This window comes from Amphiura filiformis, chromosome 6, assembly GCF_039555335.1.
Source record: "Amphiura filiformis chromosome 6, Afil_fr2py, whole genome shotgun sequence".
Lineage (NCBI taxonomy): Eukaryota > Metazoa > Echinodermata > Ophiuroidea > Amphilepidida > Amphiuridae > Amphiura > Amphiura filiformis.
The window spans coordinates 2,490,963-2,517,131 of NC_092633.1; the positions used below are offsets into that span (position 1 = coordinate 2,490,963).

Here is a 26,169-nt window from a genome sequence, read left to right on the forward strand (position 1 = left end):
ACTGCAGTACCAGCACCCCCCCTTGTTGCCACACAGACTGTGGCGACTAAGGCGGGTGCTGCGGTACCGGTGCGGTATCAGCGTGGGTACCCGTGAGGGCTCCCGGCTGAGTACCACTGTACCCATGCCTCACTGCGTTCCCCGCAAGGGGATCAAGTCGTCGCGTATGGGTACCCCGCTTATACCGGCTGTCCCTTGGCTAAAGGGAGCTTGCCTAGTATCACGGGTAGCTGAGCGTGCATACCCCGATCAATCACCTCGCCACCTGAATAGGCAGCGCCAATCAATGGAGCCATGCTCTGTTGATTTGACAGTGATCGATCAAGAGAGGGTAATTGACCCATTGACGATAATGGATCACCCACGCTCCGCTGGCTCTCGAGGACATAAGTGGGTTGTTGATCAGCTAGGCTGTTCAAGCTACCTACTCTACCCTCAAGAGCTTCGCTTAAGGTCGCTGTGTGTGGCGGACCACTCACGGCAGCTATGGGCGGGTGCATAGCGGCTACCACTGAAGTCAAGCCGTAGCTCGCCTTTGTAGCTGCCACCGAATGCACCTGGGTCGCTGTCCCGTGAGAGACTGAGCCCAACCCCTGAATAATCGCCAGCCAGTCCCTGTGGACAGCCAGCAGCTATTCTAGGGCCCAGGGTATCACTCGGCGGTCCCGCCATGGAACGCTGCCGTGTGACAACCCCAGTTGGTTCTGCTAAGACTACACCCACAGCGTTAGCCGCGGTATCGTCTCTGCTGAACCCATGCATGCTAGGGTTCAACCCAGGCAAGCCCGGGGGACCCTTGCATGCTGCCCGTCGCTGGCTACTACTGTGGCTGTTTGAGCCCGTAGATATGCCTGCAACAGACGGGTGTCCTCCTGCTAAAAACCCGTGAGGATTTTCGCTAGAGGACTGGTATCCTCCTGCTACAAAACCCGCTAGGGTTTTCGCTGGTGGTTACCGCTCTGCTGCCTGCTACTTTGCTCCGACCTATAGTCAGTGCTTTCGCTGGCTGCTGAGCCTTTGGGACGCGCTTAGCAGTCCCGAAGGAACCGCCTGCTTGTCCGGGGACCGGAGCCCCTTAAGCAGACCTGCCATGACCCATAGGGGCTGTCACAGCAGAATCTACCAGATCGACTGGTATCCTCCTGCTACAAACCCGCTAGGGTTTTGCTGGTGGTTACCGCTCTGCTGCCTGCTACTTTGCTCCGGACGTATAGTCAGTGCTTTCGCTGGCTGCTGAGCCTTTGGACGCGCTTAGCAGTCCTCGAAGGAACCGCCTGCTTGTCCGGGGACCGGAGCCCCTTAAGCAGACCTGCCATGACCCATAGGGGCTGTCACAGCAGAATCCACCGTATCGACCTTACCAGTGCCCTTGGTAGATTTCTTCCTCGTCTTATGGCGATGACGGAGTCTATCCAAATCGTCAAGCTGGAACTCGGAGAGTCCTAAGCAAAAGAAAGACATCTAGAAGATCGTGAGCACTCCCCGTGGGTGAAACAGAGCGGGTGTGGGTCCCATTCCGCCACCAGGGAAGGGCAAGCCCGACAGGGCCGAGGCGAGGAGGAGAAAAAGGGGGCACTACCCCCCAACACGCGACTCAAGCCCAGAAAGCAAACCTGAGCACGGAGGCTGGTCGCTAACGTTAGTGGTAAAGTAAGGACAGGCTAACTTTATTACTAAAATGTCAGACGGGTCCCTACCAAGCCCCACCGTATGAATATCTGATTAACTCGTCTTATCGGACGGTAATGAAGACATAACGATAGAGTAATCACCCTAACATAGCAACAATAATTATCCTATGGTGTGACGTCACCTTTTGGGTGAGTCCACCGGGGGATCGTTTTTTTAATTTTATTTATTCATTTATGTGGGACAAAATGACTATTGGTTTTTCCGTATCTAGGGATCGATGCAAGAAGTATCTTAATCAACATCGGAAACGGTAAGATCGACCGGTGTACTGAGTCATAAAAATCTATTGCACATTTTGAGCAGTTTTTGGAAAATGACCTTCAATGACTTGTGACCTTTGATCTACAACAGCTTACATAATATCTCACTACTCATGACCACTTGAAATAAGCCAGAAAAAATATACCCTGTCCAACAAAAAATTACAACCAAAATTACAGATAAATGAAATTTGAGTATCTTCAGATAAATGAAATTTGAAAAAATATACCATGTCCAACAAAAAATTACAACCAAAATTACAGATAAATGAAATTTGAGTATCTTCAGTCATCGAAATTTTTGTTCGTTTGACGCCAGAAAAAAGTCCATTTTCAAAGGGCAATATTTTCCGAACGGAACCACAGATTTTCATTCTGTTTTTGGCAGGGCCAAGCAGCCATCTTGAATGTCTCAAACACATGAATTATGCATATGTCTGACCCTGTAAGGTCATATATTCATTCATAAAACCACGTCGGGTCAATTCCGACGACTCTGATCGGCCGAATGAGACCACGTGTATGTGACGTGATGGGTTCATGAATATTTAATGAGCAGCGCAATGCTGCCTCACACGGTAAAGGGGATCACCAAAATTCCAATGCTATGCACTTTGCATGCTTAGTGGTGCCTAGCGTGCTAAATGGCTCCTTTATTTCTAACTTTGTACAGCGTGAATGGGGGTGGACCTAGTCTTTTCTTCCTGTCACCGTGCATCACAAATTACTACACCAATTGCAAAAGTTATATAAATACCAGACAATATTTAAGGAGGCTGTGTACTCTCAGACATGCAAGTGCAATAACTTTGTAATTATTCGCGCAAAACATATAAAAGTATAAATTTTTATGAAGGCAAGACATCAATAAATCTTAATATAAATACAGATTTGGGGTAAAAACAACAATTATGAAGAAAATCACAAAAAATTAAGTATTTGGCAATATTTGTTAGATACATCATAACAAAAATACACTCTTTCCAAAATATTTTATTTTGTTTTTAGCTCAATCTTGAGGCTCCATCCAAAAACGTTTTTTTTATTTCTTTGATATTGGCCTTATTTTTTGAGATATTGACCATATAAGGCATCAAATTGAACTTTTAAAATTCACAAACGCCTATTTGCACAAAATGATGCCTAAAATCGGAAATAGACCAAAATATAAAAAAAATGAGAAAACCGTTTCTTGAGTCGATCATGCTTTTTACGATGATCATATTTGCTTACCTATTATAGATGCTGTATTTATTGAGTTATCGTGTACCTAAATCGTCATTTTACCGAGAAAATGAACATTGAAATAATGGCCGTTGAAGTTTAAAGTGGTCACATTTTGCACTTTCATCGAATCTCGCAGGAGAATGCGGCATATTTTATTTTTCTACCTTACATTACATAAACATCGGGTAAATCCACGGCCCCTTAAAAAGTTTGAGCGAATTCCATTCAGAACTTGATATTTAAATAGGTGGAAAGAACTTGAAAAAACCCACATTTTATCAGCTAAAACGGAGCCATTTGCCCACTAGGTTTTTGTGCTTCCGTGGTGTTTCCAAAAGATGCGCCGCGCATGCAGATATGCGTTGCGTATGCGTAGCCTATTTGTGCGTTAACAAATTGCGCGATACGCAAAGCGATGCGTTGTTGCGCGCGTGTACCCTGCTGGTACAACAAAGATTTTCTTTCCTTTTCAATTTCAAACACGAGTGGAATAGTGAAATAAAATCCTTAAAATATTGCAGTTGGAGTTTACAACTGGATTTTCATTCCTTGTATTTATAAAAAACATAACAAAGTACAAACATATCAAAAAAACTCAATTTTGCGAAATAAACAATGTCTAGAGTACACAGCTGCCTTAAATGGTTCATACATTTTATCCTTTAATGTGTCCCGTTTGCCTACGGTGGATCAAACGCTGAAAATAAATACATTTAGGGCCACCGTTTTCACTCAATCTGTTCACCCCTGTGAACTTCAACATCAATTTAAAAACCTGTCCTATGGTCGAGAGTTTTGCAAAAGCCTTCTAGCGCGACCGGAAGCGGGAAAGATGTAGTAAACATCAATTTAATAGTGCGTAGTTCTATCGTCCGTAACCGATGAAAGTTCGCGAAGAACTTCGAACGTATTACGTGGTGGTTACAACATCGCAAATTCAATTAGCTCAACGATCATGAACGATGATTTTTTCCAGGCCGGAGAGTGCGTCAAAAGGACAATCATTTGTCGGTCAAAATCAAGAAATGGTGTGTCACATTTCTCCCCACAGGTACAGTCATTGTAATTGAGAGGTCCGTCATACTCAAGGCTCATGAGTGCATCATGGTATATGAAAATCTGACGCATGACAAATACTAAAAGCTACTAGAACGTCTTGGGACGCTATTATATTATAACGTAGGTAAATTTACAGCCAAACAAAATTGTTTTGCTTGCCCAAGATCGCAATAGTTGGAGAAAGTTTGTAGTCGCCTCAACTCGCCTGCTCCGCAGCAGACTGATGATGGTACCGTACCCTTTAGCAAATTGAAAATACCCTGGGTGGGTACTGGGGCATGGGCGCTTATTGGAATGAAAACGGTACATCCACACGTAGCGTTGCGCTATGAAGCATGTCTAGTATCGCACACACACACACCAATTAGTTATAGGTACATTTCAAGCAAAACACGAAAGCGAAATACCCGCAATTTTTTTGCTCATGCATGTATCAAGTTGGCGGCAGAGTCCTGTTCCTCTTGTTATAATTCTGTGGGCAGGTCAAAAAAAGGGGGTGGGGAAGCATTTTTTGGCAGGTCGAAAGCAAAAGGCAGAAAGGCTAATATACCTGAAGGGCCAGCACCAGCAGAGAGCATGCCCCCGGGGGTATGCCACAGATATATTATTTTTAATACCAAAATGTAGTAAAAAATTATGAAGCATAACACCGTGTAAGGCCTATGTAGGCTATGTAATGAAATTATTAGTTTCCCATCACCCGCCCGTATCACCTTTTCAATTTGACCAAAAAATTTCTGCTATTACCTTTGACCAAAACTTTCATTATTTTCATAAAGAAGTCAATTATCTGAAAATTGAGATGGAAATAATCAAAATTGAAACTCTCAAAATGTCTGACATCCCCTGCTGATCATAATCAGCAGTTTTTCTTAGTTGTAGGGGTAGAGGATGTGGGAAATAATGGAAATTTAAAGATTACCTCATCATGTTCCTAGTGATTACAAAAATTGCAAATTTCTTTTCATTTTTTAAAATAAAAACAAATTAGTCCCAAACAAAAATGTTTGGTAGACTCATAACCGGTGCGATCTTACCTTTCCGATGTTGATTAAGATACTTCTTGCATCGATCCCGAGATGCGGAAAAACCAATAGTCATTTTGTCCCACATAAATGAATAAATAACAAAAAACCCCCGATCCCCCGGTGGACTCACCCAAAAGGTGACGTCACACCATATGATCGGCCCTTATCCGACTTGGGATCCCCTACCGGACCAAACTTGTAGGGGTGGCGGGGTCGGGATAATCAACATCGGAAAGGTAAGATCGCGACCGGTTATGAGTCTACCAAACATTTTTGTTTGGGACTAGACTCAGTAAACCAGTCGATCTTTCCTTTTCTGATGTTGATTAAGATACTTCTTGCATCAGCATCTGAAAGATCGATCTAGCAAGTAACCGATGGATGGAGGTACAAGATTGGTCAGCATCTGATCAGGGATCGGGAGCGGGTAACGATGGTTTTCGCGAGGTCAGAAAATATTTTCCCCCAACGGTCGGGAAAACAAAAAAGACCACGCGATCACAGACATAAACCTCCTTACTTAATAAGATTGGTGGTTAAGAATAGCGACACTGGTTCTTACCATGCTGAGTATTCTGTATAGTCTGAAAACCTGGTACCCGACACCACCGTATTATGATCGTCGAACAATGTCCCGGTAAACCTCCCGCCCGCCTCTGATTACTAAGTATCGTAGAGAAGGGCGAAGGTGGCTTCGGGACACCGCCTGCTAGATCTCCTCAAGGGACAACCGAACGGTATACCCAAGATGATGAGATAGCTCGTGTCGAGTGGGTCGTGGGACGCTTGAAACCTTCGCGATCCCCGGACCCCACCAACACCTGGACCAGCCATTGCGACAGCGGCTGGACCGAAAGGCTCCGTAAGGGTGATGAATGCGGTCGTGAGTCCCTCGCAAGGCTTGTGTTCGGGAGAAATAGTGCTGCAGCGCTTTATCGGACACCCCAGCCTATCTTTGGCTTCAGCCGAACCTTGCCCAACCCTGGGGATTGGAGAGGGACGAATGTCGGTATGCACGCGCGCCGCTCGTAGTCACGAGAACAGAGCGCCGAAACAGTGTCGCTCCAGTGTTTGTGAACACGGAAGCTAACCTCGAGACCGTGTGCAACTCAGCACCGCCGTCCCGAAGCCAACGCTAAACCGGAAAGCCATCTTGAGAGTTACGTATTTAAGCGCCGCTTTTGACGGAAGGTCAAAAGGTGACCCTTAAAGTAATCTAAGACTGTGTTGGGATCCCTTAGGAGGATCACTTGCCTTTTTGGTAGACACTCGTTGAACATACCGTCGAGGCGTAGACTAATAAGGTAACCATCGGCTATGATAGTCGACCCGCCTCGAAACCTCGGTGAATGGAGAGGACAGCTGACTTATAGCTGGCCCCAGTGGCCCGCTGAAGTCTTGCTTGGAACTTTTCTGTCAGAAACTCCGGAACTAGCAGCACAGAGGTTCTAGCGGGAGAGCTATTTGTCTCATTGCACCAAGCGTAGTATGGAGCCAGACTCTGGCGATACGTACGGAGGGTAGACTTACGTCTAGCCCCGGCGATGAGAAAAACAGCTTCTGACGAAAAGTATCCCTCCGTTGCGCGTTCCCTGGTAAGGGCCATGCAGCTAACTGCATGTGCTCTAGTGATAGACTGGGTACCTCCGCTCCGGGCATCCGGAGTAGATCTGGTACCTCGGGGAGTGCCAGCGGCCTTGCCGCTAGCAGAATGACAATGCAGTCTTCCCACCCGATCTTGGCCACCACCCTCATGAGTAGTGAGATCGGAGGGACTGCATAAGCTGTCATCCTCCCCAGTCTATGGACAGAGCGCCCACGGTGAATGCTTGGGGTCCGCGACCCTTGAGCAGTACACCGGCAGTGGATGATTGCGATGAGATGCGAACAGATCTTTCGAGGGGTGGTACATCCCCTTGAAGATCGTCTGAGCGACCTGCGGAGCAAGGGACCCTTCTGCTGGTCCCGACACCCTTCCTCGTGACAGATTGTGCGCGAGGATGCTGGTGACGCTTCGCGATGTGTATCACTCTCATCGTAATCTGCCTGAACTTGCACCACCCTATCAGGTGTCGTGCATGCAGGCTCAATCGTGGTGGCCCGGAGTCCCCTTGTCTGTTGGGGTAGGCTACCACGGTTGTGTTATCCGTCAGGACAACGGTATGTGATTCCACGATCACCTCCTCGTAAGCGAGGGAGGTTGATGTGAAACTCTGTCTCTATGGTCCCCATAGGCCCGAGACGGAGTCTCCGTGGATGTGGACCCCCAGCCCCGTTTTGACGCTATGGTCGTCACCACGTGACATACCGGGGGTGCAGGAAACCTGACACCCTGGGTCAAATTGGGCTGATGGGTCCACCACCAGAGTTCCTCTCGCGCGATCTCCGACAACGGAACCGCGAGGGATATTAAGTGACGACTGGGCCTGCAAGCAGGCTAGAAGGTGTAGTTGGGTAAGCCTAACGTAGAAACGGCAGTATAGTACGAGGTCTACCATACTGGCCATTAGGCCTACCACCTTCATCCATGCCACAGCGGGTTTTGCCCGAGACTCGCCAAGAGTCAGGCACACCGCACCATGTTCGCCACCCGCTCGGGTGAGAGCACCGCGAACCCCTCCGTGAGGGTGATCTGGGCCCCTACAAATAGTGGTGTCTGCGTCGGGACCACGCTGGACTTTTTGAGCTGATCAAAAATCCAGGGTCCCGCACTCCACGGACTATCAACCCCATGAGACCCGTAGTCTTCAGTGGAGTGCGTCCGTATATGAGCCAAACGTCCAGGTAGCAACTGATGTTGACACCCCTGTGCTTCAGGTACGCTGCCACCGCTCTGACCAAGAGTGTTAAACACCCTGGGAGAGATGGACAGGCGGATGGCGGTATCAAAACTGGTAATTTTGATCCTGTACCTAGAAGCGCAGATGCCTCCGATCTTGAGAGGCGATTGGCATATGCAGATAGGCGTCCGAGAGATCTAGCGATGCTGTTCCCATGCCCCTGATGGGGCAGGCTAGCACCGAGGCGAGAGTCCCCATTCTGAACCTCTTGGGCCTGAAGAACGTGTTCAACAGCCTGCGGTTCGGATGGGGCTCCGTCGCCAGTCTTCCTTGGAGCCAATGGCTCCAAGATCACCCGTAGAACGGGGGTAGACCGGGACAATCGCCCGCTTCGTGAGAAGCTGTGTGATCCCTGTCAGTAGTGCCCGACGCTGGGGGCCGTCTGACGGCACTACTGTGGACCTCTGAAATGTGCAGACAGAATGTGGGGAGACTGGGTTGCCAGTCTGTAACCCCACTCACCACTGACCATACCCAGGCGCTCAAAGAGATGGTTTCCCACCTCTGGGTGAAAGCCATAAGCGGTCATCCACTGGGAGATCCCCTGTGGAAAAACGCTGAGCCCCCAGGAATGCTCTGCCTAGCTTCCCTTGGAAGAGCGCTTGCTCTTCTTCGGGCTTGCCAGCTGTTCCTGTGCTACCCTTGCGCCTCCCAGAAATGGGTGCTGCAGAGGTAGTGGGCTCGGGTACTGTTGGTGGTGCACGGCCTGCTGAAGTCGGAGCTCCTACCCATGGTAAGGGCAGTTTCCGACTTCTTCAGAGTGCTCCGTTGGTAGCTTCTTTGCACGGTCCTCCACCGTGGCGCAGAAGCATCCAAAGAAAAAGGACCATGCCTTTCCATCGCGTTGAGCGATTGGAGTGGCAGGCCCCACCCCGGCGCTGAGTGGACACCCTATGGGCTAGGCCCATGGAGCTCTCGTTGAGGCTAGCTGTTAGCACCGCTAATAGGCTCACCTCGCGGAAGAGCTCAGATGTTGTCTGAGCGTCGCTTGACGACATCTGGGTCCCTCTCGGATCCCCTCAGGTAGGTCCCGTGGTCCTCCCGCGTTACGCGCAGAGGAAGCGTGCAAGCAGCGGCGTCATAGCTCACGGAGCTCGACAGCCCTACGATATCTACCCGTGGGGTTTGCCGGGAATGAGAGTGCAGGCGTCCCCTGTGAGGAAGCAGCAGCTGAGCATCCTACTGAAAGGATCCCTGGTCCTCCTCCATGGACTCCCCTTAGGGGGTGTCCGGAGGAAGATCAGTGCTGTTGCGCCCCTCGCGGGGCAGCGGGGGAAGGAGATTGTAGTGATGTCACTACCGGACTCAGCTTCCGACTCCTTTCCCTCGCCCACAGTATCCGTATCATGCTCCGATGATGACGGTAACTGAGGACGGGCATCTGAAAGCGGGTAAGAAGGCATAACCACTGTGTGGCTCGCCGACTACCTGCCAGCAGAAGAGGGAGTACTCCCGCAAGACCCTGAGGTATCCGCCATGGCACCACTGGGTCCGCATGCTCGCAGCCGTCATCCTAGCGCTAGCAGCATCGGGCCTACCCTGATCAAGATCTGGGTTAGCCCCATGCCGGCTGGCCTGGTCAACAGCTGATGTTGGTACTGCGTGGCCATCGCTGGCGACACTTGCCACGGTGCTGGGCCGTGGAAGAAACACCCTGCGGCGGGTACCACGGGGCATACCCAGCCGGCAGCTGACCCTGAAAGGATCCGCCACCAGGGTAACCCCATGGTACTGCAGTACCAGCACGCCGCCCCCTTGTTGCCACAGAGACTGTGGCGACTAAAGCGAGTGCTGCGGTACCGGTGCGGTATCAGCGTGGGTACCCGTGAGGGTTCCCGGCTGTGTACCGCTGTATGCGTGGTTCCAGCGTAGGGTGCCCGTGAGGGCTCCGGCTGTGTACCACTGTACCCATGCCTCACTGCGTTCCCCGCAGGGGATCAAGCCGTGTATGGGTACCCACTATACCGCTGTCCCTTGGCTAGAGGGAGCTTGCCTAGTACCACGGGTAGCTGAGCGTGCATACCCCCGATCAATCACCTCGCCACCTGAATAGGCAGCGTCAATCAATGGAGCTATGCCCTGTTGATTTGACAGTGATCGATCAAGAGAGGGTAATTGACCCATTGACGATAATGGATCACCCACGCTCCGCTGGCTCTCGAGGACATAAGTGGGTTGTTGATCAGCTAGGCTGTTCAAGCTACTTACTGTACCTCTAGAGCTTCGCCCAAGGTCGCTGTGTGTGGCGGACCCCTCGCGGCAGCTATGGGCGGGTGCATAGCGGCTACCACTGAAGTCAAGCCGTAGCTCGGCTTTGTAGCTGCCACCGAATGCACCTGGGTCGCTGTCCCGTGAGAGACTGCGAGCCCAACCCCTGAATAATCGCCAGCCAGTCCCTGTGGACAGCCAGCAGCTATTATAGGGCCCAGGGTATCACTCGGCGGTCCCGCCATGGAACGCTGCCGTGTGACAACCCCAGTTGGTTCTGCTAAGACTACACCCACAGCGTTAGCCGCAGTATCGTCTCTGCTGAACCCATGCATGCTAGGGTTCAACCCAGGCAAGCCCGGGGTACCCTTGCATGCTGCCCGTCGCTGGCTACTACTGTGGCTGTTTGAGCCCGTAGATATGCCTGCAACTGACGGGTGTCCTCCTGCTAAAAACCCGTGAGGATTTTCGCTAGAGGACTGGTATCCTCCTGCTACAAAACCCGCTAGGGTTTTCGCTGGGGGTTACCGCTCTGCTGCCTGCTACTTTGCTCCGGACGTATAGTCAGTGCTTTCGCTGGCTGCTGAGCCTTTGACGCGCTTAGCAGTCCCGAAGGAACCGCCTGCTTGTCCGGGGACCGGAGCCCCTTAAGCAGACCTGCCATGACCCATAGGGGCTGTCACAGCAGAATCTACGTGATCGACTGGTATCCTCCTGCTGCAAAACCCGCTGGGGTTTTCGCTGGTGGTTACCACTCTGCTGCCTGCTACTTTGCTCCGACGTATAGTCAGTGCTTTCGCTGGCTGCTGAGCCTTTGGACGCGCTAGCAGTCCCCGAAGGAACCGCTGCTTGTCCGGGGACCGGAGCCCCCTTACCAGTGCCCTTGGTAGATTTCTTCTTCGTCTTATGGCGATGACGGAGCCTATCCCAATCGTCAAGCTGGAACTCGGAGAGTCCTAAGCAAAAGAAAGACATCTAGAAGATCGTGAGCACTCCCTGTGGGTGAAACAGAGCGGGTGTGGGTCCCGCTCCGTCACCAGGGAAGGGCAAGCCCGACAGGGCCGAGGCGAAGCGAGGAGAAAAGGGAGGGGGCACTACCCCCCCAACACGCGACTCAAGCCCAGTAAGCAAACCTGAGCACGGAGGCTGGTCGCTAACGTTAGTGGTAAAGTAAGGACTGGCTAACTTTATTACTAAAATGTCAGACGGGTCCCTACCAATCCCCACCGTATGAATATCTGATTAACTCGTCTTATCGGACGGTAATGAAGACATAACGATAGAGTAATCACCCTAACATAGCAACAATAACCTACCGTACATGAAATACAATGTGTATGTACAAACATCTATTGTAACTTACAGGCTGCAATGGTTGTTTTACGTGGGAAACAAAATGAATGGCGTCAACGAATGCCATTTTGAATTGCTCGTGTGTCCCGTGATACAAAGCGGAGGCACGATATGTAGCTAAGTTTTGGATCGTTTTTTGTCACTTTTTCGCCAGAAAATGCCGTCAAAACTATCCTCAGCCGAACAATACCGGTTTGGTTTTACCTAAGGTGTGAAACTACAACCGTATATCTCGCCATGGTCGAGAAATGGATACACAGTGCTATGAACAATCGATGAAACGCACGTCTGTGTCAGTCGGAGACCAAGGAGGATAAGGGACGATCATATGGTGTGGCGTCACCTTTTGGGTGAGTCCACCGGGGATCGGGGTTTTTGTTATTTATTCATTTATGTGGGACAAAATGACTATTGGTTTTTCCGCATCTCGGATCGATGCAAGAAGTATCAACATCGGAAACGGTAAGATCGACCGGTGTACTGAGTCTCAAATCTTTTCTCAATCTGGTATTTCAACAATTATACATGTAAAGGTAATAGCCATATAAAATGAAAGTTTTGACAATTAATGAAATTTTCCAAAATAATGAATAATGAAATCATGACCTCATAGGCTCATATTTCACCAAAAAAAGTGACAGGAAACTAATCATTTCATTTCATTAGCCTTTTAAATGCTGGTTACATACTTTCCTGCGTGCCGCTTTGCCGCTCTGACTCAGTGACTGCAGATGATTTCACTTCACTGTGCAGTCGCACCAGAAACGCTAGCGGAGACCAGCGGCAAGCCGATATATCGATCACTCCACCGCGGCAGCACCACTGGGAGTTGAATTCAAGTCAACTTGGAGCGGTGCCGCAATACGTATGAGAATAAAATCCGATCTTCGAGCGGTGCTGTGAGGCAAGAGTGGCTTTCCGAGTCATGCCGCTCCGCTCGCACTTGGGCATGATGTAGGTAACCCAGGCAAACCTTAGTTAACACATTTGCTAGTCAGTCAAATTTGCCGACAATGTCAATGCATTTTTACATAGAAATTTAAAACAAGTGCCCGAAGAAAGAAACCTACATAAATATGTTTTCTATACTTCACTTGACCCAAATATATGATTTTTTATGGTGATAAGTCACCCGCACATGGAATTTTAGAGGGATTTAGATAGCATTTCCATTAAAAAAAGCTGCTATCATAATGAGACTAAGATCTAGAAACACCCCGAAATGCCGTTTTGGGGAATTTTGCTAACTGAAACATTTTGATGAAAGTCAATCATTAATAAGATGTATCTTTGCTACGGAAAGTGCTATGAAAAAATGGTTTTCAGTTTTGGCTTTGTTTACTCAAGGGCTTTAATTTGATATATAAAATGATGCAGTTTGATGGCAAATTTAAATTCACCTAGCATACCTACATGATGAAGTTAGCGTCACGCTGCTCAGCGGCAAGCAGCAGAAAGTATAAAAACAGCATAAAGGCAAAGCAATTCACTCGGTCGGACATCCGGGAACATTGTCCCCTTCGTCCCCTTTGCACAAGCGCGCCCATAGCAACCAGCTTGAGAAAGGAGAACTGCACATGCGCTGCACATGCGCACACTGGTTTTACAAGGCTATTTCCCCTTTGTGACGTCAGCCCGACCAAGAGAATGGAAATTCAGACATAAAATTTATGATAATTATTTTAAAAAATAATAACATTTTTATATTCAAGCAATTGTCTGGTCATGCTGGTTTAGCAAATCTACGCGAACACCTCTTCCTGCTTCAAGTCTGACTCCACTTGCAGTGCTATGCAGTAACCTTTCAGATATTCTGTCGGTCCGTGCCACGTCACTTCCGGTTGATGATGCGACTCACGGTCAAGTGAAAACATTCGATTTTTGTTGATGATTTCTGTCATTCGTGTTATGTAAATTTCGATCGCAAATAGTCAGTGGAATCAAACAACCGTTTCTAAGTCTTCAGAGTGGAAGAAACTTACTTGATTTACCGTTTATATACTGACAGACTTAAAATTAAATTCAATGGTCGAGTGTCGTTTTCTCCGAAATTGAGGGTCACTCCAGCAACATCGCTATGTAGCCTCCTTCACAGCCGGTTTCTGTTGTTCATAACAAACCGTGAGCCACATGCAGTTTGGGCCCGAGACTAGAGATAGCCCGGATGTCCGACCGACAGAATAGATTCAGTCTATGTTCAAAGGCGCTGTGCAATACTTCCGAATTCGTTGTAATTGCCAAATTCGGAAGCTTTTCTCGCGTCGATAAAGCTTGACGTTTTAATTTGTTTAACTTACTAATAATCCCTGCAGTTGGTTTTGCTCCTGCCATAGTTGCTAGCAGTCTTTTTTTGTCGTACAAATGCTACTTCACTGTTAACAGTGCACAACCGACGGATAGCAGATAATGTTTTAAGATAACGTTGCATGCCGGCAGTGCAGATGTAACACTTCCCAGGGACTTCCGGCTATTCCTAATGTATCTCCGTTCAAACAAGAAATTTCTTGTAAAAAAGACACCCGTGGTTCAGGCCGGGGTCTGTGTCAGATGCAGATTAGAGACCGTTCATAAACACTTGTTGCGGGGGGGCTGATGCAAAAAAATCATTGCGAAAAATTTCCGGCCTCCTCCCTTTTCAGATCTCAAAAATTTCAGCCCCCCTTTTTGACATGACAAAGCATATTCTGTCGGTCCGTGCCACGTCACTTCCGGTTGATGATGCGACTCACGGTCGAGTGAAAACATTCGATTTTTGTTGATGATTTCTGTCATTGGTGTTATGTAAATTTCGATCGCAAATAGTCAGTGGAATCAAACAACCGTTTCTAAATCTTCAGAGTGGAAGAAACTTACTTGATTTACCGTTTATATACTGACAGACTTAAAATTAAATTCAATGGTCGAGTGTCGTTTTCTCCGAAATTGAGGGTCACTCCAGCAACATCGCTATGTAGCCTCCTTCACAGCCGGTTTCTGTTGTTCACAACAAACCGTGAGCCACATGCAGTTTGGGCCCGAGACTAGAGATAGCCCGGATGTCCGACCGACAGAATAGGGTAAGATGGGGTAAGTGGGACACTTAAGGATATTATTGGATATAAAACTCACGTAAGTGAATAAAGATTGGACTTACATGTTTATAATTCAAGTATTATCCTAGGACAATGTCTGGTGTATAATCCTAGGACAATGGTGATGGGGCCAATTATGTAATGAGTCATCTGTCCCACTTACCCCCAACACTTTGGGGCTTGAAGTGGGACACATACCGGTAAGGGGTAGGGGTAAATTTGACACATATATTTATGATATTATTACATTAAAAGAACATATTTTACAGCAATTCATATTTATATTGGAGCATTTGGGCACTCAGAATCAGAATCATCAAGGATATCCGCCTATTAATTCAGGCGCACCCCTTCAAGTTCGCTGCCACAGCTGTGTTTTTCTTCTTCTTTATTTCTTTAGTCCATCGAAGTTCAGTCGGTCTGTAGAGTGACGAATCCAATACAAAATGGCGGAGAAAGCTCATTAAAAACACATCAAAATCCACAACAAAACTAAATGCTAATAGGGCCTACTCTAATCTAAGCTCTACTATAAAGTGTAAGTTCGTGCAAAATAAAAAATGTACATGCAGAAAGTTCATCGAGGCACAATACAGAATATCAATAGAATATGTCTAGATGCGTTAGATAGCCCATGCAATGCTGATTTGTTAAGGCGAACATACGCAGAATCTACATAGGCCTATATGTAATGTATTCATGCATAAAGGTTTGCATAAAGGTTTAACCATGCAATGTGTGAGTTCATGTAATTATAAGAGTTAAGATGCAAATATTCAAAGAACACAGATCTACACAGTATCACGGTCGATGCATATTAAGGTGCATATAATTTAAAAAGACAACCTGATATTGTACAGCAATCTAAATAAACAAATATAAAAGTAGGGCCTAATAGCATTATTAACATACATTAGAGAATGAATTTGGAGAAACCCTTCTGATAATTACAAACACTCGCTGAGCAGCAAGACCTTTATAAGCTTTTAATCCGATAAGCTGATTATCTATTTGTTTTCATGAATTGGAAGACATTCTTTGATGTATTACTGAGCTCAATCATATGAAATTACTGGAGCGTGAGCCACCCAGGCTGGTGGCTCAGCATAGTATTTTATTAACAGAAGGTTTTCTCCAAATTCGTTTCCTAATGAATTATACCAATAAAATAGTAATACTATTATCATAATGTTTATTAATTTCATCTGAATCTGAAACCCACGATTTGCGATTTTCAGCCACAAAATCAATAATCAAGTCCTTCAATGGGCGTTTTCAGTATTAATTTAATTTTTGAGCTTGTTGGCGGCATTATATGCAATTTAATTTAGTAATTTTGTTATTTAAATAGGCCCTGATTGGCTAAATTGCATGATTTCATCATGATTTTATGCTATATCAATCAGGCTTGTAAAAAGCGTTCTTTTTATGGTAAATGAAATAATTATATTATCTCTCAATTTCTCCTAATTCTCAGCAAAGACTTTTAAATATTCGGTAATAATTCCACAAAGTTGGCCGCCACATCAAGGTAGTGTTGTCCAATATGGAGCAGTGAAATTATAACATACATATTTGCAATGGGGTAAGTCACCATTCGGTATCGTATTGGTGGATTTAGTGCTGCAATGAAGATCTAGTGTAGTAATGTCCCACTTACCCCACCGTCCCACTTACACCCCATCTTACCCTAAACTCAGTTTTCCCAGGAAAATTTTTCATTCATTTTTTTTCAGGGCCCCCTTAGGAGGGTCCCTTTTTGCATCAGACCCCTAACAAGTGTTTATGTGTACAGTCCCTGAGATTGTTAGGACCCAAAATCATGCAATCTCAATTAGTTTACCTACCTATAATCAACTTGCATTGAAGACTTTGGGAAATCTGCAATGAAGATCTAGTGTAGTAATGTCCCACTTACCCCACCGTCCCACTTACACCCCATCTTACCCTAAACTCAGTTTTCCCAGGAAAATTTTTCATTCATTTTTTTCAGGGCCCCCTTAGGAGGGTCCTTTTTGCATCAGACCCTAACAAGTGTTTATGTGTACAGTCCCTGAGATTGTTAGGACCCAAAATCATGCAATCTCAATTAGTTTACCTACCTATAATCAACTTGCATTGAAGACTTTGGGAAATCTTTATTTTTTTTTATCATGTCAATTAACATGAAGAAGGCATCATTTTGTGAATTTTTGGCCCACACACATATGGGGGCTTATTGTCAGGTTGTTTTTTCTTTGTTTTTTCAATTGTTTGGCTGTCGGGCGGAAGCAAATTCATTAATCCACTGTGTAGCTCCAACACAATAACCGATCAATTTCTCACTTGGTATGGTGACAGGAATAGGATATGGTGGCCTGAAGTGCTGTATAGTTTTGTGTCATGTTATTTGCATATTTATGAATATTAATAAGCTTATTTGCATATTTTGCCCACATTTTCATTAATCCACTCTGCAGCTTAAACGCAATAACCAGTCAACTTCAAATTTGGTTTGGTCATGTTGGTGATTGGATAATATTATGGTAGTCTGATGTGCTGCCAAACAGGAACACGACAAAAACAACTAGACACCATTGACCCACCATAATAAAACCCTTTGACCCACCATGACAACCCTTAACCAACCATAGGCTTTGACCACCGAAGTTTAGATTGACCCACGTCCCGCCATGACACCCCTTGATCAACCATGAACCATAACACCCTTGCCCCTCACACACAGTGTCGGCGCCAGGATTTTTCGGGGGCATTAGGGGAAAGTGAATTTCAGGGGGGGGCCAACAATCAACAAATTTAGGGTAAAATTGCCGCAAAAAGTGGAAATTTTCGTAATTTTTTTCTGGGGGCAACATCAGGGGAAAGAGCTCTGACTGGGGGAATTCGGCCCGGGTGCCCCATGTCGCCGCCACTGCTCACCGACCGGCACAAACAGACACATCCAGATTGAAGCACTACTCGTGTAAGGGACCGTTCACAAACACTTGTAAGGGGGGGCCTGATGCACAAAAATTTAATGAAAATTATTTAAAAGCATATAAACTCAATTTTTCCAGGAAAATTTGTGGTCATTTTTTTCAGCCCCCCCCCTCCTTGGAGGGTCAAAAATTTCAGTGCCCCCTTTTTGTATCAGGCCCCCAACACGTGTTTGTGAACGGTCCCTTATCCATCCGAACCCAATCGTGTCCACAAGGAACAACAGTTTCAAGCAAGCAAACAGACAAACTTTTCTATTGTTTTGGCGGGTTTTGCTGGCGTCGAAACTCTTTTCTTTTCTTTATTTTAGGTGTCGAAATCGGGTGATTTGTTTATGTCTGTAATGCCTAAACCAAAGAAAAAAAAAAAAAATATATAATTATAAAAACTTGCAAAATACACAAAATAAAAACAATATCAACTTGGCCTGTGCGGTAAAAAAATACGACTTTAGATCAGACTAAATATATTATTCATTATGTTAACCATTTTGTTATTAATCATGCATCACTATGAATTATCCAAAATCGTGAATGAAAAAGTAAGGTTTCAGGGTGACGATATACTCGGTCATCGACCCCAGAAACATGTTTAATCTCTTACACATACATCTATGTTATACTTGACTATACAATTACAAATGACAGGCTCCGACGGTTTGGTAGATGGATGGGGATTATGTTTGGTGCAATGAACGATCAGGCAGTGATGTCGCCCAGAGCAGATAACCGAGCCTTCCCACGATGCACCATTATTTCAGAGTCTTAATAACATAATCTGTTATTTTGCCAAAAATTACAATTATTTTGACTGTGAATGAGTAATGAGGCAATAATTCCAATACATTTCGATGCTATATGAACAATGATTTACATTGTAATGCAAAGAATAGCGAGGTCCATCTTCATACAATCCTGGAAAATAAGTCTTGGGACACTTGCATTTTACTCAGGCGACCCTATGGCCCCATTGGTGAAAATTTTGCCATATTGAAGCTAAACTGATGAACTAGGGTGCATTTTGGTTGGAAATCCACATACAGGCGTCAACATTGGGGGATAATTGTATGTACCATCCCGCTGGCAAAATATTGGGGGAATTTATCCTGCCCCCTCCCCCTCCCCTATACCGGCCTTTAAGCCCGGCTTAATTGGTTCTTGACGGGCCACATTGCCACTTGCATTCTCATCTTCTCTGGTATGGTGTAGGGAAGTAAGGGATGGAGAGGAATATGGTTTCTACATGCACATTCTGTGGAAAACACAGTAAAAAAATTTACAAATTGGTGTTATTTTTTTCGGGGGTTCGATTTCTTACAATGCACCACGGGAATGTATAATTTCTGCTGGGTGTTGTGTCGTATCGTATAGTGCATGTATGTCTGCAATAATCTGCATGCTTGTGGTGCAGCCATATTTTGCCGGATTTTAACAATTTTGCCCGCTTTTAAAGATGTATTCAATTACTACTATACCGAAAAATACGGAACGAGATGGGGATGTCATTAGATTGATACGCAACGATCTTGCGGCCATCACGAATATCAACGACGCACCTGGATTGGTACCAGAAGCTATCAGACATGATGAGAAGATGAGAAATAGATATGTGCCGGTGTAGAACGATGCATGGACATCTGAAAACTTTGCACCACATTTGACAGACCCAAAAATATACCGCGTAAAATAATTAGTTTTATTCAAAATTAAGGACAATTTGCCAAAGGTCATTAATTATGGAAATTTTCCTTTACCAGATGGCTGAAAACTAAGTTTTATTTTGGGAGCCAAAAATACCGACCGTCCTGGGCGACCGTCCCTTCTCATGCTTAGGGGTCTACTATTACATTACATTACATTACATTACATTACATTACATTACATTACATTACATTACATTACATTACATTACATTACATTACATTACATTACATTACATTACATTACATTACATTACATTACATTCACACAATCATTTATAGGTCTTGGATTCCATCCAATGAAGTACATGTAGCTTGGATATCACCTGATACAATTAACTCTTCACTTCTTGCGCATAGGCCAGGGACCCAGGGTGGCCGGCAAATTAACATCCTTCTCACTTTCAAACTAATTTAAGAAGATCCCCATACAGTTCAGCATTGGTTAGGTGCTGATGCTGCTTCCAATGGACCATCAACATCCTGGTGTAACAATTAATCATCCAATCATTCTTTGGTCAGTTCCTACTTCACTGCAATCAGCACCGACTCCCGGCACATACTCTATTACCTTTGCAGCATATAAAATTTCTTTATTTAAATTTCTTTCCAGTGGACTTAAAAGGGCATTTCGTGATCCACAGCCTCATCCCCCCACTTTTCTCCAAAAAAATTGAGATTTTTATACCACTGGAAACCTCTAGCTACATAATGTTTATGTACAAAATATTTCTTGCAGATTAATTCGTTTAGCAAAGATTGAATAATTTTCGTTCTGGTATACCAGAACGAAATTACACACATTGTCTATGGAGCAGTGTAATACACATAATCATGCATAACTCACAAACGCAAAATCGGAATCAAATGAAATTTTAGGAATAGGCCTAAGCTTTTTTCGTGGACATCTACTGACAAATGTCATAAAAAGAGGATGCTGGGATCACGAAATCCTCCTTTAACTTGGACCTCCAGATGTTTGTGAGATTGTTGCACGCCTTTCCGCGCCCTTCGTTCTGCTGCCTCCCCGGGCTGCCTTGCCTGTCCTTCTATTATCCTTAAACTTTCAATCCAGGTTCCAAGATATTTGAAGACCGACACCTAGCCCTAGCACCTGTATGTGGGTTTAGGCCTGGACTCAACTCGACTCAGCAATTCCTGAGTTTGTCGTCTGCGAAGTCGAAGTCGGTGACCTCGTCACCAACTCTTTGTCTCTTTACCAGATGAAATCCCAGCTCTTCTTCTTTTCCAGTCATGTTCGTTTACAATGCAAAATCAATCACAAACATACAAACAAGGTGCCACCTTGTATTTGTCGTATAGTAAACCCATATCTGCCGGATCCCCGTCCTGTGATACCAATTTAACATGCGTTATATTCTCGTACATTTTGCCTATTATGAAGAAGCTAAAGCATCTTTGGTTGAGGGAAAGAGCTGTGGAGAGGACAACATACCTCCAGAAGTGCTGAAGAGATGCGACCTAGATGACATTGTGTTAGGGTTCTGCAATGACGCACTTCTCAAAGGGAAGAAACCGGATCAATGGTCCATACTTAATATTGTTCCTATCCCCAAAACAGGAGATCTTAGTTCAGGAAACAACTATCGCGGTATCAGTCTAACCTCCATCGTAGCCAAAACGTACAACAGAATGATACTTAATAGGATCCGACCTGAAATTGACCAGCATCTGAGAACAAATCAGAATGGATTCAGAGTTGGTAGAACGACTGTTGGACACATCCTTGCACTACGTAGACTGATTGAAGAGGTAAAGGCGCATAACCTGCCAGCAATAATACCATTCATCGACTTCAAGAAAGCTTTCGATACCATCCATAGAGGCAAGATGTTGAAGATACTCCATGCCTACGGTATTCCGGAACTCATTGTTGAAGCTATTGGCCAAAGGTACCAAAACACAAAAGCCAAAGTAATATCACCAGATGGCGAGACAGAATTGTTTGAAATCTTGGCAGGGGTACTTCAGGGGGATACCCTCGCACCATACCTGTTTGTGATTGTCCTTGACTTTGCACTGAGAATAGCTATTGATGGAAACGAAGAGGAGCTATATAGGGTTCCATTTGGAAAAGAGGCGAAGTAGGAGAGTTGGCCCAGTCGTGGTGACAGACTTTGATTTTGCTGACGATATTGCACTGTTGTCTGAGGAAATACACCAAGCACAAGAACTGCTTCATAGAGTGGAGACTTCAGCTGCTAAAGTGGGTCTGAAGATGAATGGAAGTAAAACAAAGTACATGTCCTACAATAACAGAAGAGAAAGCGGATCAAAACAAATGAGGGTGTAGAACTAGAGGAGGTAGATGACTTCAAATACCTAGGCGCTTGGATGAAAAGCACAGAAAGGGATGTAAAGTTACGTAAAGCAGCAGCATGGAGGGCGTGCAGTAAACTTAAGAAAATCTGGAGGTCAACTCTTACAAGGAGTTTCAAACTTCGAATCTTTGCTGCAACAGTGGAGTCGGTGCTGCTTTATGGATGCGAAGCATGGACCATCACCCTAAACTTGCAAAGGGTCTGGATGGCTGTTACACCCGCATGCTAAGAACTGTTCTGAATGTGCATTGGAAGGAGCATATGTCAAATGCAGACCTATATGGAGATCTTCCCAAAATAAGTCACAAGATCAGGGAAAGAAGAACCCGGTTTGCAGGCCACTGTTCCAGAAGTGATGAGCCCGTATTTAAAATGGTTCATTGGATACCCAAGCATGGGAGGCGGAAACCTGGAAGACCTGCTCTGACCTACATTGACATTCTGGAAGGTGACACTGGACTGGAGGCAGGAGACTTCAAGACAGCAATGGAGGACAGGAAGTTGTGGAAAGCCATCACAGTTCGAGGACACCACTCGAATTAAGCAAGTAAGCACAGTTTGCCTATAGCATCATAACCAGTCTGGGATTATATAGGCCTGAAGAATCTTCATTTGGCGCCTCGATGGATAGTATCAAAGGCTGTCTTGAAATCAATGAATGTGATTCAACATGTTCAACGATATACAGTCTTAATATCTTCAATCAGCCTTCTGAATATAATGGACGTGAATCCATTCTAATTGGTTCTCAAGCCTGCGTTAAGAATCATGGTTGCAGGTTTGAAGACAATGGAACTCATGAAGTTTCCTCCTGTGATGATACGTCCTGATTTTATATAGGACCTGGCATGATGAACCACTCCACAGACTTATCTTCTCAAAATCCCGGCTTGAAGTGCTTTATTCCAGAAGCTCAGCAGAATACCATCAATTAGGTCCTGGCAGGAGCCGCTTTCCCTTCTAGGTTTCCACTATGATAATATTATTTACTTATAATGTCCGTACTGTTAATTAACAATGGAAAATCCATCAGCTATATGGACATCGTCTCATTACACCAAGCCCAACTGATGAACTTTGGTCAGACGATAGGAACTGGGTTTTAATATTCAGTTCTGCTACCAAGCAAAGGCATGGAGGAGTGGGTCTGGTCATGTCCAAGCACATTGACAGATGTCTTAAGTGTGTTGAAGCTGTTTCCAAGAGGATACTATTTGTAACATGGTAACCCTCAGCTTAGCATCCCTGTTGTATATGCACCTACTGAGTGCTCAACGAATTCTGACAAGGAGGAATTCTATTCATCTCTATCTGACCACCTGGTATGAAATGGCACAACATCCATCTCATCCTCGGTGATTTAAATGCCAGAATAAGAACAGATAGTCATCTTTCCCATCCTTGGGTCATTGGTCCATACTGCTACCATGATTCAACCAATGACAATGGTGAGCGTCTTGTCAACACTTGCTAGGAGTACAATCTCAGACCGGCCAGATGAGATTCCCCCAACCCAGGAACCGTCTCTGGACTTGGACCCATCCAGCTGGATCAACCCCAGAGGATCAACCCATACACACTACTTAGATCACATTCTAATAAACAGCAAGTTGGTAAATTCTCTCCGCAACTGTCGAGCATACAACTCAGAAGAAGTGGACTCCGATCATCGTATTGTGAGCGTCCGTCTAGCTGCCAGTCTGCGAACAAGCAAAGGAAAACCTTGCAAGAGACCAAAATTCAACTGGAAGAATTGGCAAGATCCTGATACCAAGGAGGAATTTCAGCTGGAGCTATCAAACAGATTCCAGGTCTTGAGCATGGATGACGCCACACCCATCTTTAGTATCTTTGATAGGTATGAGACCTTTGACATGTTTGAAACAGCGGTTCGTGAAGTTGCTGAGAAAGTTATTGGAAATCAAGAGCCATGCGGACTGCCAAGTTGGGTATCAGATTCAACCACTCCTCACTCCTGCACTAGCTGTTGAAGATCTTCCTATCATCACTGAGCCCCCAACTCGTGAAGAAGTAGTCGAAGCAATAGCAGCCATGTAGACCAACAAGGCAGCAGCATTGGACTGTGCTATAACTGCTGAAGCACTTCAAGGAGGAGGGATAGCATGATTGATATGATTCTCGAATTCTGCATGGAAGGATTCTCAACACTGACACCGCCACGTCAATGGGTCACAAATGTAATCATTCCTCTACCAAAGAAAAGTGACCTCTCTCTCTCTCTCATGACCGTGGTATTTTGTATTTCGCTTATGTCCATTGCCGCAAAAGTGAACAAGATGCTTTTGAACAGGATCCGACCTCACATTGATCCTTTACTGAGAAGCTGGCTTTAGATCAGGTCGCAGCTGTGTTCAGCAAATACACATTTTGAAGAGGATTATGGAAGCCGGAAGGCTTCAATGACACATGAATGAGTACCAACTTCAGTTGACAGTCACTTTTGTGGACTTCAAAAAAGCCTTCGACTCCATCAACAGGTCCGTCATTTTTTTTTTCAGTTATGCGGCATTATGGAATATTTAAGGTTGTGGTAAATGTCATCCAGGTGCTCTACAAGGACTCCAATAGTGCCGTTATGGTAGATGGATGTATCTCAGAGCCTTTCCAAGTAACAACTGGAGTGCGTCAGGGTGATGTGTTAGCACCATTCCTGTTCATTATAGATAACCTTCTGAAGAATTCAACTTCTGGAATTGACGCTGGAATTGTTACCTACCCACGTCGGCCGAGCAGGTATCCTGCTATAGGATGCTGAATGACCTGGATTTTGCTGATGATATCATAAATAAATAAATCATAATAAATAAATCATAAATAAATAAATAAATCATAAATAAATAAATAAATAAATAAATAAATAAATAAATAAATAAATGAATGAATGAATGAATGAATGAATGAATGAATGAATGAATGAATGAATGAATGAATAAATAAATAAATAAATAAATAAATAAATAAATAAATAAATAAATAAATAAATAAATAAATAAATAAATAAATAAATAAACATGAAAAACAACAATATCAATCTAAATCAAACAGAATTTATTTATTAACATTATGTCACACTGTTTTGTATGTTAATTTATCAAGGTTCCGAGAAATTCGTTAACATATAAATACTACTACTATTTTAGTAGTGAAGTCACGTTTCATATTTAGCAGAGAAGATCATCTTCTCTGCAATTAGCAGTTTGATATGTTCTTAAACGGTCTTTAAAACGAATAGAAATTGCTATCCTCCTGATGGGATCATTAACGATGACAACAAAATGAGAGAAATCGTTTCTATGGTTACAGCATCAATTGAGATTTCTGAGAAAGGATATTCAGTTTATATTGAGTCATCACATTAGAGTTAGCTCATGAACACATCCTCTTCCATGCTCGGTGTTTCTACTCCTCAAACCACGTGCTTTTAAAGCATCACGTTCACGTTCATATGATTTATATTGTTTGTACGATATTTTAAAATGAATTTGGTTAAATTTTTGTCAACCCTGATTTTTTGGCATATTTGTGATGTTTCGGTTTACAGTTTTACACATGTCCCAACTTAGTTAGAATCAGTCAAATTTGTTGTTTGTATAGCCTTTTTTCAAGCAATTTTGAATACTAAGACTTTAAGAGATCGGATACCAACGTTTGCACAGTATTTTGTGTGGGACATGAAAGCACATCAGATTTAAATTGCATTTTGAATACCAGGGACTGTCTTTTGGAATTTGCAGGAGAGTAGGCCTATTAAATATCTCTTCTGGAGCATTCAATGGGAGCAGTTTTAGTCCATTTACAATAGAATGTAAGAGAGAATGGTAAAACCAAGGAGAGCTAAAAATCACTCTCCTCTATCAGATTTTAGGAGAGCAGTAGAGAGTGATTGCTCTCGCTCTCCTCAAAAGGCAGTCCCTGGAATACGAGGATGTCCATCTGTTATTCAAATAATTTTGATTTTTTTTTAAATTCGCGATATAAACAATATAATACATATACAAATACAAATTTTTATGGCAAATTATTACAAATTGATATTGTTGATATTTAACAGTCCTCTAACTTCATCTTACTATAAATAGGGGAATGTTGTATGTATGTATCTATCTATCTATCTATCTATCTATGTATCGTGTATAAAGGCTCCGTCAGTTTCGATCTAAATGTCGCCAAATTTATACGGGAGATCGAGGAATATACCGAAACGGTTATGCGAAAATTTGGTTGAAAACGGTCAAGAACTGGCTGCAAAAACAGTGAAAATATGGGTAAAAACGGTGTTTTGTTATGAAAATCGGTTACCAGCCTACGCGTCACTGCAGCCGGCAGGCAGCGCGTCGACGCTGCGTGCGTAATGCGCACTACGCCAATGCGCGCGTAAACGGCGCAGAGCCAC

The 26,169-nt window shown here is 44.6% G+C and overlaps 1 protein-coding gene across 1 annotated transcript in view; it reads right to left on the bottom strand.

Annotated features, from left to right (window-relative positions):
- Positions 1–14,129, bottom strand: part of LOC140154813 (FAD synthase-like) — a 36,318-nt gene extending 22,189 nt beyond the window's left edge. The window contains exon 1 of the mRNA XM_072177400.1: positions 13,965–14,129. Coding sequence (XP_072033501.1) covers positions 13,965–13,998 — 34 coding nt within the window. The 5' untranslated portion in view covers positions 13,999–14,129. The remainder of the gene's footprint in view (positions 1–13,964) is intronic.
- Positions 14,130–26,169: the final 12,040 nt, after the last annotated feature.